The sequence below is a fragment of the Phycodurus eques genome, chromosome 4 (assembly GCF_024500275.1).
Source record: "Phycodurus eques isolate BA_2022a chromosome 4, UOR_Pequ_1.1, whole genome shotgun sequence".
Lineage (NCBI taxonomy): Eukaryota > Metazoa > Chordata > Actinopteri > Syngnathiformes > Syngnathidae > Phycodurus > Phycodurus eques.
The window spans coordinates 11,987,428-12,003,883 of record NC_084528.1 but is presented as its reverse complement, the minus strand read 5'-3'; the positions used below and the strand labels follow the sequence as shown (position 1 = coordinate 12,003,883).

The 16,456-nt window shown below is 39.7% G+C and overlaps 1 protein-coding gene across 1 annotated transcript in view; it reads right to left on the bottom strand.

Annotated features, from left to right (window-relative positions):
* Nucleotides 1-16,456, bottom strand: part of LOC133402017 (RNA-binding motif, single-stranded-interacting protein 3-like) — a 148,016-nt gene that overhangs the window by 70,507 nt on the left and 61,053 nt on the right. Inside the window, exon 4 of the mRNA XM_061675568.1 lies at nt 16,066-16,157. Within this exon, the coding sequence (XP_061531552.1) occupies nt 16,066-16,157 (92 nt within the window). The remainder of the gene's footprint in view (nt 1-16,065; nt 16,158-16,456) is intronic.

Here is a 16,456-nt window from a genome sequence, read left to right as displayed (position 1 = left end):
ATTTCATTTTAATGTGTGGGTTTATGCATGTAAATGTCTGCTGGTGGAGGAGTAGTCTCTGCGCTATGGATGGAATATTGAACAACACATAGTTTCTACGTTAAATAAAGTAGCCTAAAAATCTTGAAACCTGTAAACTGAGCCAGGTTTTTTTTTTTTTTTTAAATGAAGATGTTTTTTCCCGCCTTGCAGGCTCTGTGATGATTTGATTTTGTTGTGTGTTTCCTTAGTGCTTAAAGAAGAGAGCAGGGCATTTTCTCACTTTCTTTAGATGTTGGGACACAGCAGGGCCAGTTGACAGCTTGGCAGTTCAAGGTTATTTACTTTAAAAAAGGAAACCAGCCTAAGTCAGCAAACATACATACACAGACAAGGTTATACTTAAACATCTAAGTAGTTTATCGCTGCTACTTTTACAGCTGTTTCATTGCCTACACACGGATACACACACCAAAAGGTTAAACAAACTCATTTCTGAGACACTTGGGGGGGGGGGGGGGAAACTATTCTAATTACCATTATATCCTCCCACCCAGGGCATCTTGCGACAGCACAGACACAATTATCTCCTCAATGTACCTGGAACTACATCCTCTTCTCTTGCATAGTCATTAAGCTATACCAAAGGTTTTGAACTTTTCAGGGTCTGTCTTGAAAATGTGGATCCTGAAGAAAGCATGAGAAGAATTGTACAGCCTTTGGCTTTGGATACCTAGAAAAACCTAACGTAAAAAAAGGTGAAACCGTTACAATATACAACATTGACCTTGTTCTTACAACATGAACACAGCATCCAGTACCACAACCATGGTGGCTAGTCTCTAATGTCTTTTTTTGTGAATATTACATAAAAATTAATGGCCATTTAGCTTGTGTGCACACTAAAATAGCATAAATCCAATGCATTGATGGTCAAAAATAGATGACAGTTCATTGTGACGGATTGCGTTTAAATGATTAAAAAAAATGGATATACTTGATTCTACGGACAAAGCTGCCGAGGCTGGATTAAAAAAATGTAAATACACAACAGCAAATAAAAAAACTAAACACAATGGCAAGTCAAAAAACATGACAGCAAATAACTAATCACAACAGCAAGTAATTAAACACAACAGCAGATCAAATAACACAACGGAAAATCAGAATTACTTTTAACAGGTAATTTGTGTTTTTGTTGAAGAAGTTGCCACATGGTCCGATAACCGAACAGTTGCCCTGGTCCTTGGAGCTCAGTCAAAATGACACACCTCACCTCTGGTAATGAAGAATAGTTACGCCGTCTGTACAGCCCAATCTCTTTTAAATGCGTCTTTAGGGTGCACATACTTCTTTGAATGTCATGATTAGTCCTGAGCATATCCAATATCACCTCATAGTGTATGTATGTCCCGAATCAAAATATTCTTTGATAGCCGCAGCTACGTTTGAATCACTGGTAACGCTCATTTCAAAAACCACGGCAGACGCGGAAAAACTGGTCAAAGCATCCAATCAAAAGGCACACCCGCGCGGCCTCACAAAAATATAAAACTTGAAAGCAATAACATTTAGTGTCATAACTGATAACATATAATGTCATAGTAACACTCCATTATGAATTGAGTGCTTTTCTGGGGTAGCAAGGTAATAGGTCAGTCACAAGTGTGCCCACGAGTGCACGACAAATGATTAACGCATTATAAGTCAAGCCTTCTGTCTGATGATCAGGCTCATTTAATCGTGGCAGCCAAATCGCAATGACGATTTCAATTTGTGAAAGGGACCCAAGGATGCTTGCAAATCAGTACCTGTTAATCTCTCTTGCCCCCCCCCAAGGAAAAAAAAATTGTAATAATAACCCATTGGAACTCAGAGTTGAAACCATCAAAATGAAGATGTGGGATAACAAAGTGTGACTAAAAGAGAAAACAGTAAGACAAAAAAAGCAAAGCAAGGAGAGCCGACAGACTGATAGGGGCTTCAGAGGTAAAAGCGTCATTGGTTTTCAACGAGCATGTGCAGACTCAGGAATACTAAAAGGTTACAGCATTTGATTTGTGATATCCAACTTTGAAAGTTCTCTCTCTCTCTTTGGCATCGGCTGTCTGCAAAGTTTGATCGATGGCTGAATTATGCCATTGGTTTGTGAATCTAGCCGACTCTGCTGTCTACCCAATGACAAACAACAAACAAGCCTGGCCACCAATAACAATGAGAGATGTGAGGACTGAGACCCCAATCAGAATGCAACACTAAATCCTGTCGCTAATTTAGTCAGCTTCACAAATAAGTAATACACTTTGTATGTATTCCATGCATGGTGTGCGTGTGAGAAATAGCTATACCACTCATTTCTTTTTCAAACCCTCTTCATCTTAGGACCATTCATTTCTCTCTCCGGTTTCCTCCCTTTCCTCGTTCATTTTGCATTCTTGCTTCTCAGAGTTCAAACTGGATGCCCACTCCACATTCCCTCCATCCGTCTAACCTGCCTCGCTGCAGCTGCCCACCTCCTCCCTGTATCAAACCTTCCCTCCCTCGCTTCAAGCAGCCCACTCAAAGACTAATCCCACAGAGGGAGAAAATATAAGGGGGGCTCTTTATGATGTTTCCCAGTTAGTGCTACCCCAGCTCCATCAAACCAATGCACCGCCCCCATGCTCAGCTGCCTACTCCATTCCTTCTCTGTCTTGGCAATATTTCTCTATTTTTTTTTAAAAAACTCCTCAGGTGAAAGTCATTTCTAAGTGAAGCTCAGTAGCTTGAAAAACATCTCCCTTTCATAAAGACATGATTCCCAACTCTAACCTCGAGACGTATGGGCCTTATTCTCCCACGTGCGTAAAAGGGAAAAGGTGCTTGGTTGTGTGCTCTTGTGGCTACACAGATCCTCCCATGTGCTTAAGTCTGTCATTTATGCACCTTCATGCCACCTGGGTGGAGCAACACTAAAATGTGGGCCTTCCCTGTTAAAATCTGGCTTGCACATTCTCTGGTCAATATCAGTGCTTCTCCTCTAACCCACGTCAAGAGGTTGGAGTAAATAAAGCACCAGCCAGAAAAATCACCCGTATGCCAGGCTGTAAAGTTAACAAGCTAATTCATTTCATTAATCAACTGTAGAGCAGGGTACCCAACCACCATGTGTAGCTGCACAGAGAGACTGAACAAAACATATTTTTTGATCAAAGAGGCTCTGTGAGTCGGCTATTACAGCGTTTTAGCCGTGATATTTATTAGCGGATTATATCGACTCGAGCAGGTTATTTTTTTTTCCAACATTTGTTTATGATGCTCACCTACAACTGCAAGGAGTGATTCCATTTCATACATGGTGCCGGCCGGCATTAAAAGATGACAAATCTTTGCTGTTTTTGTTTTGATAGAAAAAAGATTACCCAAGAAGGGACCAGCTCATTGAAGAGACACAAACGCAGTTTTCCCATTAATTACAACAACTACATTCATCGTTTAGTGCAATGGTGAGTTGTATATTTAATTATTTGTTTTCTATCTGTTTATATCCTGGTCCGTCAAAATATGTCTACGTGTCTGCATCATTATCTGCAGATGCACTCAATACATGCAAACAAAAAACTACAGTTAAGTGTCATCCTTATATACACAGTGATCCTTAACTCTTTGGGCTGTATTTTCGTAAATAGCACATCTGAGGCGGGGCGGAAATGCCGGTAGATTCTGATTTTTGTGCAAACGCAAGGCTCACTTCACATTTGCCAAATTGGCAGACCGGTCTGTGCCAAGCTGAGCGTTGTGGCGGAGCGAGGGTGTGTCCATGGAGATGTGGCTGACAATTTGGTGGCAGAAAGTCGGCCTAAATTTACCCCTCCTCTGACCAAGTCTAAATTTTGGTGAAAGGTAGACCGCTGGTCTAACGCAATTTTGGTGAATTTTATCAGCGCAAAGACAAGCAGATACTGTGCTCCGCTGACTTATTTAAGTCAGCAGCGATTATCATCAGCTCATTCCGTATTTAGTAAGGTTACCCTCTCACATTTATCTGTAGCAATACCGGCCAAAGCAGTGACAATGCTCCCATCATGCATGCATCACTGTGATACGCATCGTCCGACCTCTTCCGTACAGAGATGTGTCCGCCAAGACTGCCATTGGGCCCAATTTAAAGGGAATGAGAGGAGACGCTTTGATTGGCGGCGAATTAAGTCACCTGTAAACACACCCACAGTGGCACAGCTGCCCACTATCGGATCCACCGGGCTGCGCTGGTGTACAAAAATTACGAACACCGGTCTAACCCGCCCCTAGTGCACAGTTGCGCTGCCCGTCACGATGGATTTATGCAAGTCACAAAAATAGGCCCCTTTGTCTCAAAGGCCACTCTTGACATTCCAGAGGGCAAGGAGTCAGGAGAACAAACGAACAAGTGTTATTACAAAAAATGCATAAAAACATAAAGTAATTGTAAATTTTATTAAAATGTAAATGATGAATATTACACACTTGTGGTCTATTTAGATGGTATAATTCACACTTGAGTCAGTGAACAGTATATGGTTGCTGATATTTTGTCATTGCCTTTGGCAATGAGGCACTTTATTCACACAAACACGTTTTTCATCTTCATTGTGGTCTCTATCTCAGTCCTTCTTTCCTCCCTCCTCTACCAACCCTCACCCCTTTAATTTCTTGTCTTTCTTTTCTCACTTATCCACTTAACTCCTCCATCCTTCTCACTACACGCATGTGCGCGCACATACACAGGCACAACCCATGGGCTGGTAATGCTGGGTTAATAAGATTGGAGAGCAGCTGATGGCTGCGCACATTCAGGCCAAATTACATTTAATTCAATTGGGTTTCACTCATTTGGCTCCCTCCCACTCCTCTCCTATCTCTCTTCCTTTGACTCATTGTCTTCATCTGCTTCACACAGAGGAGCACACACTCACAAGCACACACAGACACACGACTACAGCCCTGCCTTTACTTTAGAGTTATGCACCCAAATTGTCCATGGTCACTTCTGTGTCTTACTAAAAGGGATGAATCATCTCTAGTTAAGAAAAACACATTAAATCACAAACTTTGGTGGATGCGTGGATCAAGGATCAATTTTTGAGATTTAATCAGAGACACCAGCAAAACAGAGAGACTAAACCAGAAGGCTAGATTGAGCCAAACATTCAGTTGATGGTTATCAAAGTTCACTGCATGTGTGTGTGTTTTATAAAGACTATAGGTTGATCAGACTAGTTGACTCGTGGACTTGCTACTCCTCATTGATATTTAGAGCTTGAAGTCGACTAATTGTTAATCACATGTTTTTGGCCTCTCGTCTTCCAATCAGCCACTTTAAAGAGGACATTCGACACGCTCGTCTGCTGCCGTAGCTGGACTATAACGCTGTGTGGAACAAATAAGTCTTCATACGTCAGCGTGGGTCAGAGAGTACTAAAAGAAAAAGCTGGCTGTGGATGAGCATTGCAGTTAGTCTAATCACTGCTATTCTTAAAAGATTCATACTGTCGCATGGGACTGGCGGCGAGGAACGAGGGCAGCAGCGCAAAGCAAAGCTGACACTGACAGTGTCGTAACACTTGTACTATATGTCACCTGCCGTATTCTACAAGCATGTGGAAGTAGTTTAACAAAATGTGACCGGTAGCTTGGTCACTGGTATATCCTCCATACATTAAAAGGACAAGTGAAATCGAAACAGTGAAAAGCTTTTTTTTTTTTTTTTTAGCCTGGCTATGTTATCGTGTCTCACAACACACTATGGGATGCAAGATCAGACCAGCTCATTGAAGACTAATACTAATTACCGGTAAAACAACTGTAGTCAAAGCAATGGTGTGTTACACTGAATTTCTAATCATTTGTTTTTACGTGTTTCAATGCCAGACTGTCAAACTGTTACGTGAAACCAGTCGGTCTGTGGCACAAAAAATGTTGGGGACCACTGTGCTAAAAAAACAAAAATGACATGTTTGATTATTCAACCTCGACTCCCCTAGCAACACATGAACTTCAAATACTAAAATCTTTAGTCATTCAACCTCTAAAAAAGACTGTATGCCGTAGACGTTCTCTCTCTCTCTCTCTCTCTCTCTCTCTCACTCACTCAACATGATAAAGACTTTCGAGGAGGTACTGCAGCACCTGGTGCAGAACACACACACACGCACGCACGCATGCACACACACACACACGTTCAGAAGGAAGGAAAAACGAGACCAAGAAGAGGTGGCAGAAGGTACCAAGGACAATGTGGATGTGGGAAAAGAGGGAGAGAGAGGAAGGAAAGAAAGGGAGAGAGGCGTGAAGTGACAGCACCACTGGTATCATCTCTAATTAGCATAATGACCTTGGACCTCTGCAACTATTATTGCAGCAGACACTCATACATAGACACCATTCTCATATGCATAGCTGAATGTGTTGCATTTACAGAGTGACCACATGTACGTACAAGACACTTTGTTGCATACTCCTGCACGTTAAATTTGATGCAATACAAAAGCTACTGTATTTCGACGTTTTCTCCGTGTGGAAAGATAACTATGTCCGTGTGATCTATCCATCCATCCATTCTTTTTACCACTTATTCTCAAACAACCATTCACACTCACGTGGACCCTTCAGTTAATTTACCATGCATGTTTTTGGAATGTGGGAGAAAACCAGGCTACCCACGCATGCACGAGGTGAACATGCAAACTCCAGACAGGAAGCCCGGATTTGAACCCAAAACTTCTAAACTGCGAGGCAGATGTTCTAACTAACCACTTGTCCGCCGTGCCCCTTTCTGATTCAGTAGAACGCTGCACTCAGTGATTATTTTGTCAATGCAACTCTGTTGCATCTGCACATGGCCCCAATACAAGTGGTCTGTAATGGTGACAAAGATAAAGTATTCAATCTGCGCCAATATTTAGTGAGAAATCCCTTGGCACATACTGTAAATCATCCCTTTAAGTGTGGTTGAGTATTGAGTTTCTGCCTAATCCCGCTGACTAGTTCACCAACTAAAGAAATGATAAAACAACTAATAAACAGTGGTGACAGCACACAATGTAATGCTCAGTTTTGATTGGCACTGTCATAGTTTTGTTTTGTAGGGGTCCTCATTCCTCTGGATTACTACGTACAAAGAAAGAATAAGCATGTTTAAAATCAGAGTTATTTTATTTTTACTGGTCTTCCGGGTATCTTGTTTTAAAAAAAGCAACGTCAAGAATCACACTTGAGTTATGGATTTATTGCAATACACACACGGTTTGTGTAATACGTAGTGACTGACTGATTAATAACGCCATGAAACCCTCAAAACTGCATTGCCATATTTAGAGGAAGCACCCCACTTAAGAAGAAAAGCCTTTAGATTTATTTGAAAGGAAAAAAAAAAAGTAAACATGATTATTATTGCGGGCCACCACAGCAACAAATGTGTCTGCGCTGAAAGCATCATTCTTAGTGGCTGACCACATTGCTCAAATTAAGATGGCCATTATTATTGGTGAAAAAATTATTGTGCCTGCCACTACTGCCTGTAGTAAACTTTTTGGAGAGGCTACAGTGGGAAAATTAGCAAAATAAGTGTTACTCTTTCGGCTAGCACCATCAAGTCTATGACATTGAGAGATCAACATTGAGGCACAGTTCTTAGCGAGTATAACACAGATTCTGCATTATGGTGAGCTGATATTTTAGTGCGATATAATACAAAGTGTAATTGTGACATTCTAATTGCAATGATTTGTAATGAGTAAGGTTTTTGTTAATGGAATCCCCCAGCTCAGGCCAAAGGTGTTGTACAATACACATTACAGAATACCTGTACTTAAAGAAACCGTTATATTGCGTAACCTACAGTATGAAAGGTTAATAAGAGCATTCAATAGGAAGTCAAAGTAAGAACAGTGTAAGGCAGTGTGTTTCCAAAGGTGATTCTTGAAGGTAAGGTTTATTTTGATACTTGCTAAACCCCCTACCCTACCTCCCAATTCCCCCAAACCCAATGTATTGAATCTCAAACATTGTGTAATTTGCAGCAGTGTAGGGCATCACATAAAACAATACATTTTATCTGGGCTCCAGTCTTCCTTTGTAGGGTTTGCATGTTTCCCCCGTGCTTCAATGAGTTTTCTTCGGGTACGCTGGTTCTGGGGCGGATGGGAGGAAAATGTGGCTGGGGAGTTGTTGACAGACCGGCCCACTTCATGCTTGCTGTGTAGAGCCAGTCATCAGCACAAGTTTTATTTAACCCGATGGAAAAAAAAAAATGCATTTGACATTGTTTTGGACTATAGTTCATCGAGTAATCAAAACCTGAAAAACCGAAAACTAAAAGTATAAACGAGGACAAAAGGAACAGAGTAACAACTACCATCTATACATCCTGAAAAACCAGGCTTCATGAAACCCAGACTGTGGGTTGTGTGCAATTGAGTGACATTCCGGTCATCAGCACCACAATGAAAAAAAACATTGATTGAACACTGTTGACACTTAATTACTGTAATTTAAATTTACAGTAACTTACAGGCAACAGTGTTTTACAACACTAGTCCCCCAAACCCTGGTCCGCGTCCCGGTATCGGTCCGTGAGGCATTTGTTACAGGGCCGCAAAGAAGGAATGACCAGTTTATATAATTTCCGTTGCATTGTGTTTTCGCATTGTCAAATGTGTTTTATTTTGCAAAATGACCGGATCTTGTCCGCTGCTACAGCTGCTCGTCGAAATTGACACGTCAAGACTGCACGCAAAACGCTGCAGTAGTTCCGTTTCTGCTCGCAGCCGACTCGCTCATGGCGGCGGCCAAGCTCAAAGAATGAATCATTTCATAAACTGATTTAGTTCGTTATGTTCACTGAAAGAATTCGTTCTATAAATCTCCTACACAGAGATTTAAAGAAAAAGTGTTAAATATTGATAGTTATGATTCCTAAATTATTGTAAATAAATCCATCCATCCATCCATTTTCTACACCGCTTATCCTAAATACTATGAGAAATCATTAACATGATCAATGTCTTCAATAATAATGAATATTAATAAGTATTAATAATAACATATATAATTTAAGGTGGCGGCACGGTGACCGACTGGTTAGAGCGTCCGCCTCACAGTTCTGAGGACCCGGGTTCAATCCCCGGCCCCGCCTTTGTGGAGTTTGCATGTTCTCCCCGTGCCTGCGCGGGTTTTCTCCGGGCACTCCGGTTTCCTCCCACATCCCAAAAACATGCATGAATTGGTGACTCTAAATTGCCCGTAGGTGGGAATGTGAGTGCGAATGGTTGTTTGTTTCTATGTGCCCTGCGAATGGCTGGCAACCAGTTCAGGGTGTACCCCGCCTCCTGCCCGATGACAGCTGGGATAGGCTCCAGCATGCCCGCGACCCTAGTGAGGAGAAGCGGCTCAGAAAATGGATGGATGGATAATTTAAGGTAATTTGAGCAAGAAGTGTATATCAAACTGGTAGCCCTTCACACTAATCAGTACCAAGAAGTACTGCAGCTGTTTCAAAAAGGTTGGTGACCCCTGAATTAGTCATCAAACAACATTGGAGTATACAAATTAATACAAAATTAACAAATGTTTAAGGCACTTAAATTATAAAGTTTAACATATTTCCTTAAACAATAAACGACTTTGTGACCATTTCCATTTCTTTCTTTTTCTTTTGCTGCTTCTTTGTCTTTGGAGAATCTAAATTGTCTTTAGGTGTGAATGTGGTTCTGAACAAGTTCCCGTCAATATGGGACATAATACAACATCGATGTGTCACAAGCATTTGGTATAGTCAAAATTTGCAAGTGGACCTTTAGTATAAGCCCACTCATACACAATTTGAAAAAAAATTCTGTTGAGTTAGATTTTTATGCTGATTAAAACTAAAATTGACATGCTGATTCCAAAATTGCAGTCAGTTTTTTTTTTCTAGCACATCAAGTTTTTTTCTCCACAGCTTACCCTCCAAATAAGAAGAATTCCACTGATTAGCTGTAGTAAGACTTGCCAGTTGATTACGATTGGACTCATCTACGTGGCAACTTGTTTTTGCAGTCACAATTGAGACAGTGGGATGAGAGGTGTGTGCAGCTCCCAATAGGTCAGTACTATCAATATCTGCAAACAGAAAGCTAGCATAGTAGGAATTAAGAGGATTTGTGCTGGCTTTACTCTTAACCTTATAACCATGGGCATACCGTTGTAAATTCTATTTCGTTTTATCCTGTTTTAGTCGTTTTCAAAAGCTTGTAACTATTCCATCTTAGTGTTTTATTTACATAGGTATATAATGTCTTTGTTCTACTTTGTTCTCACTTTGTTCAAAAACTTGAAACTCAAAAAATACAAAATTGCTTGGGAAGGCTATACCACCAACATCCAATCGATGAAAAAGGGCTTCATTTGTTGCTTCAAATGAAAACATTCTGAATCTCTATCATGCTTGATGTAAATCCTGTCATAATGAATAGTGCAAAGCTTGTCTTTTGAGTCAATTCCCCACTGGAGCGGGGGTGGGGGTGGGGGTGGTATGGGGGTATGTTGCACTTATTCATGAGACAGGGTCTGAAGCACATTTTTACACCTTTCAATTTATTTTGTTTCATTGTATGGGTATCCTACTTTAAATTCAGTGAATGTGCTTTGGTTTGAAAGCTGCCAGATAATCGGTGAACTACATTTTCCATTGTATGTGTACTACGGTGGTGATGGAGGGATGAAGCTGCAGCTGCGGCTCGGCTAATGTGCTGTTTTTGCAGTGTTGGTGATGTAGTCATGGAAAGTGGTCTCCATAGATTTGGCTGGCACACAACTGCATGGTAGTAGCTGGCCTGCTGTGTCAAATACATTTATGGCAAGGTGTCCTTCCTGGGGAAGAGACTAAGCTACAGGTTTTTTTTTTTTTTTTACATTGACAAGGCTATGTCTTCCTGTAATTTTTTTTTTAACAAAATAACCTAAAGTAAATTTTTCTGATGCATAATGAATAAAATGAATAGTTACAGCACATCAGCACCACAGCAAATGATTGGAGATTGGTGAGACTGAAGCTCACGTTCTTGCAAAAAAAAAAAAAAAAATAATAATAATAAAAAAAAAAGGTACCGGTGCTATGGTAATACTAGATACTGTAATATAGTGACTATTTACAACACATAGTTATCTAACTGCTGGTTCGATTGAGGTAATAAAAAAAAAAAAAAAGACAAGAAAGAAAAGAAAACAAGGAGAATAATTTAGATTTCTTATTTCTTCCATTGACCAACATTTGACAGCGTAATACCATAGTTTTCATTGAAAAGTGCTGGAAACTGAATCTCACATATCCACGTGTCAGTTAATGAGCTGAATTAATGACAGTTGTCAACAAAATGTAAACAGATGTTTTAGTTAAGGAGTCATTGTCTGGGTGTAAGTAAAAGTAGGTCCATCTCCACCTCGAGTTCCTAACGGTGGTTGATAATGTATTTGTAACAATGCTTCAATTTTAAATACATTATTTTTTAGGTTTTAAAAATGCTTGTATATATAATACTTGCCTGTGAATAAAGATAAACACCCCATAAGTTTTTTTTTTTTGCTTTCAAGCAAGTAGTGGGAACAGTAAGGTTGTAGTGTGTTTAACATGTGCAATGCAGTATTTACTGCAACAAAATGGACAACATTATTTTATATGTATATATTATATTACTTTTTCCTCTTACGTTCATCAGAGGCTGGAGTAAGTCAAGTGACCTGACACTGCACTTGAAGTTTGATTGCAGTTACAATATTCTAATCATATGCGTACGTATACTAAAATATTGTAAAAGAGACTTCCAGAAAGCTATCAAAAGTATTAAACTGCCACTCGCACATTTTGTTTTTCCTTTTCTTTTCTTTTTACTGCAGCCTTATGCAGTATGCCATTGTTGGCATAAACCTGAATTGACAGACCAAACACCCACTTATGGTTTCAATAATTTTGAGCAGGGGTCTCCAGAGAGACTTTAGAGGGACTGTGAGCTGGGATCACACCACTTTATTTGTGATATTTATTGGCAGAAAATATTGGCGCTTGCAGACTTTTTTTTGCTGCTTGTTTACGATGCTCACCTACAACTGCGAGGAGCGACTCCGCTTCAAACATGTTCCAGGTCGGCAAGAAACAAGCCTTGGGAGTTTTTTAGATGGGATGGGCTCATTGAAACATAAACAATTACAACAACTACATTGATTGTAATGGCATAATGGTCTGTTGTATATTTAATCATTTCTCTTTATTTGTTTCTATGCTGGTCAGTCACGATATGTCTGTGAACACGAAAAATTATCTTGAGCACAGATGAAACACCTCCTTTTTTGTTGATATCCTGTACCTCCAAACATGCACTGAGTCATGGGCATTTTTCTGATTAAAATTACTTTTATCAGATACATTGGTACAGAATTATAAAACACACATTCTCCTTCAAGAGTAGCCGAAGCAGTGCACACGTCCTGACTGACTGACTAGTCACACACTACGTAAGGTATTTTCAAAGTTAAAGTATGTTTTATCTTTTTCATGGCTTGAAAATAAAATTGAGTCTAAGTAAAAGTACATGTTCCAGGATTTCCACACAGCCTTAGCTGTTAATGAATCGCACCTTTTTGGTGTCTTTCTGTTCATTCCCAGTTTACTGTATGTGTGGTTGGTGTGTCAGAAGTCTGGATGGGAGAATACAAATAGATAAAAAGTGCGCAAGTCCAGATGCATAAAAAATAATTTACGAGCGAACAGGAGAACATGGCACATCGAGCACCTTCCACTCTAATAGGAAGTTTTTAAAATTTTTCTATAGGAACTTTTTTCCACAGTCGTGTGAAGATCAGTGGTCACAAGTTAGAAGAGGGAGCCTGGTTTACATAAGATCACAGTTTAAATTCTACTTTATCCCAGAGGTGTTTGATTGGGTTTAGGTCCATGCCAGTCAAGTAACTCAAAAGCTAACCCATCCAACCATGCAATCATAGACCTTGCTGGAAAACAGAAGGCTATTCACCATACTGTTCCCAAAAAGTTAAGAATTGTCCAAACTGTCTTGGTAAAATGGAGAATTCCGATTCAGTGGGAATAAGGGGTCAAGCCTGACATCTAAAAATCAGTTCAGGGATTGGTAGTAGTCTTTAAAAAACACCTGCTGGAGTAAATATTTCTTACCGGTAATTTTTTATTAATCAAGTGCCACTACTTTGCCTAAAGTCGTAGTAATAGAGAGCAGATACAAAAATAGTTCATTTACAAATGCAGTATATCATCAGTTCTTTACCTGGCACAGCAGACCTAACCTGAAAACAACTCCTCGTTCTAAAATAACAAATTTGTTTCAGAGGTCTTTTTCCTACAAATCACCTCTTGGTCTCACTTCACTAGCACCTCACCGCAGTTCGGAACAGAGAACCTCTTAACCACCCTGAGAACCACTTAAAACAAAAGTCTAAATCCCAGTTAAACTCCAAAATACTAAAGTACTTGTCGAAGATTAGTGAGCAAGCGTGAAATGAAGTTTGACATATTTTACAAGCTTGTCTCTGGAATAGATTTTTATAACCACTATTTTCATGAAACACTGACCTAAAACAAAGTTGGAACTACAGTATAACTGAGTTTGTCTGTGTTGCTTTTTTTACTTTCATCGCGTTTCGGGTAAGAAAACTTAGCCAGGATGTCGGAAACTCTGTTCATAATTGGTTGACGAAACAGTACAAAGTTTGTGTAATTTCATTTCACTTTGCCTTTCCTTCCATCCTCCCGGAAACTCAATCTCAGAGGAATGGATGACTCTTTTCTCCTTAATAACAGCTAAACACATCAGAGCTCCTCTTCCAAATGGCCCCCCCAAGCCATTCGGAACAACATAGAAGATAGAAGTCAAATGAAAAGAGGTGTAATAGAAGAGCAACGCGGCTCAGAGGCTTGCTGCTGTTTAATTCCGCTGGATGCTTCTAATGCCTGAAGACTGCTGCATTTTAATTGCACACCTCACACAAATCTAAATGAAGAATGCTGTGATATAGCTTTAATGAATGTGAACGAAAGACCGGCTAGTCAGTTTGGCACCCAGACAGGCCTGCTCACAGCAAAGTAACCTGTTTGCAATCTTTGATAGAGATAGAGAGACATTTGAATGACTTGCTCGTACTGTGTTGTGATCAGAGGTGGATGGATAAAAGTAAAAAGTAGTCCTCCAAATAATTACTTGAGCAAGAGTAAGAAAGTGCTCAGTGGAAAATCTGCTCAAGTACTGAGTAACTCGGGACTTCTGATTTTGTTTTTTTAAATTAGAGCATGAATGTCAAATGAAATAAAAAATAAAAAAAGATACCAAAATAAAATATGAATGTGCAAATTCAGATATTGCTGAACAATATCACTTAATCTAATCTAATATAAATAAAATCTTTATAAAATAAATTCAGCTCCAAGAAATGATCATATATTATATTTTTTCCACTTGTCAAACAGTCCAATAAACGTACCAGGCAGAGATTTTTACCTGGTTAAATTAAGCTTAAATAAAATATATACAAAATAAACATGGCTGCTCAAGGATGCACTCCCTCTTATAACTGGCATGTGCCTCTGTTCAGAAGTAACAGAGCACAATCAAACGCATCTTCAGTGGGATTCCACACACACCTGCTAGCATTTAAATTTTTAAGTGGAAAAAAAACAACACAGACCTTACAGATACATTATTTGGTTAATCCACTGAATGAAGAAGCTGTTTGCTGACCAGACTTACTGATAAAGTGTAAGTGTGTGTGTGTGTGTGTCTGAGAGAGAGAGAGAAAGAAAGAGAGAAAGAGAATAGAACATACCCCAGAAGATGCATGTTCACTTGTGACCATAAAATAGTGCTAATGTTGCTGTATGCACAGCCAAAACAGCAAAAACATTTGTAACTTACCGCAAAGTGTTTGGGCAGTGACAAAACTACACAGCATGTTAAAGCTGCTGTTTTTCCTAGTCTGTAATGTAAACACGAGTCGCGCGCGGCTGTCAAGACTCACTTTGATTGGCCCACGAAGCCCAATAGAAGACTTTGTGTGTGGACATGTGACTTTCTTGTGTCATTTAATTGGTGAACTTGAGTCAAGCATCACTGTAATCACTGCATGCGTAAGTCTAAAAATAGATTTCCCACGCAATTATTGATAAATGGTAAATGGACTGCACTTATATAGCGCTTTATCTACACCATCACAGTGCCCAAAGCACGTTACAAAGCCTCACATTCACCCACTCACACACACATTAATACATCAATGGGCAAGTGCTGCCAGGCCCAATGGGAACAAATTAGGGTTCAGTGTCTTGCCCAAGGGCACTGCGACATGCGAACAGTCGTAGTCAGGCTTCGAACCAGTGACCTTTCGGTCACTGGACAACCTGCTCTACCTACTAAGCTACAGCCGCCCAAATGAAAAGTAGAGAGCGGCATGTAGATTATTGTAACGGAGTAAAAGTACAATTTCTTCTTAACATAAATACTCAAGTAAAAGCAAAAAGTATGTTTCATTAAAACTACTCTGACACGTACAATATTTCCAAAATGTTACTTGAGTAAATGTAATGGAGTAAATGTAACGCATTCCTACCCACCTGTGGTTATGATGAGATACATAATAATAATACAAATTCTGCATTCATGTGTTCTTTGTGTATCACACATGACTTTATTGGTAAGCACATACAGTTTATCTGCAATCATGTGTGGAAAACGTAGAAAACAAAAACAATGAAAGTGAGATACACTAAGTACGCCATGTGTTCATATTCTCCAATCACTAATCCTGTCCTGGCCATGGTTCCTCATATATTACTCCAAAATGGGCTCAATTTATCAATCAATAATCACAACATTGACCATTTAAAGCTGCATCTATCTGTCTTGAGTCAATCAATGATCAACATCACAATTCCATTACTGGGAGGACTATAACTGACATGAACAATTACAGCATTCATCATCACCATAGACCCAGCTCTTTTTTTCTTCCAAGCCAAACACTGACTTATATGAGAATGGACTGAAATATGAAGGGCCGCAAAAATCTTACCTTCGCCATCTGTGCCTGGACTCCGCTGGCTTTGAGCGACACCACGGCTTTCTGGGCAGCTGCGGGGCTGTCAAAGTCCACAAAGCCATAGCCTGCACATCAACATACAAAGAACAGATTGATAAGAATTACAGTGGATGATCAGAGTAATGACATACAGAAGTATGAAATTAAATTGTTTTGCATGTTGCAACAAAAACATTGTTCGGCCTTTGTCATGTTTTAACACAATTTATCTCGTACATTTGTCCAAATCAAGTCAGCTCACGTATCAATGAAATCAGTTTGTTCCTTCAATAAATGTGTTGCAGCACAGAGCTTCAACTGAATTGACGTTATAACAGACTCTTGTTAGCGTGTGTGATTCAGGACTTCTAATAATCTTGGTTCA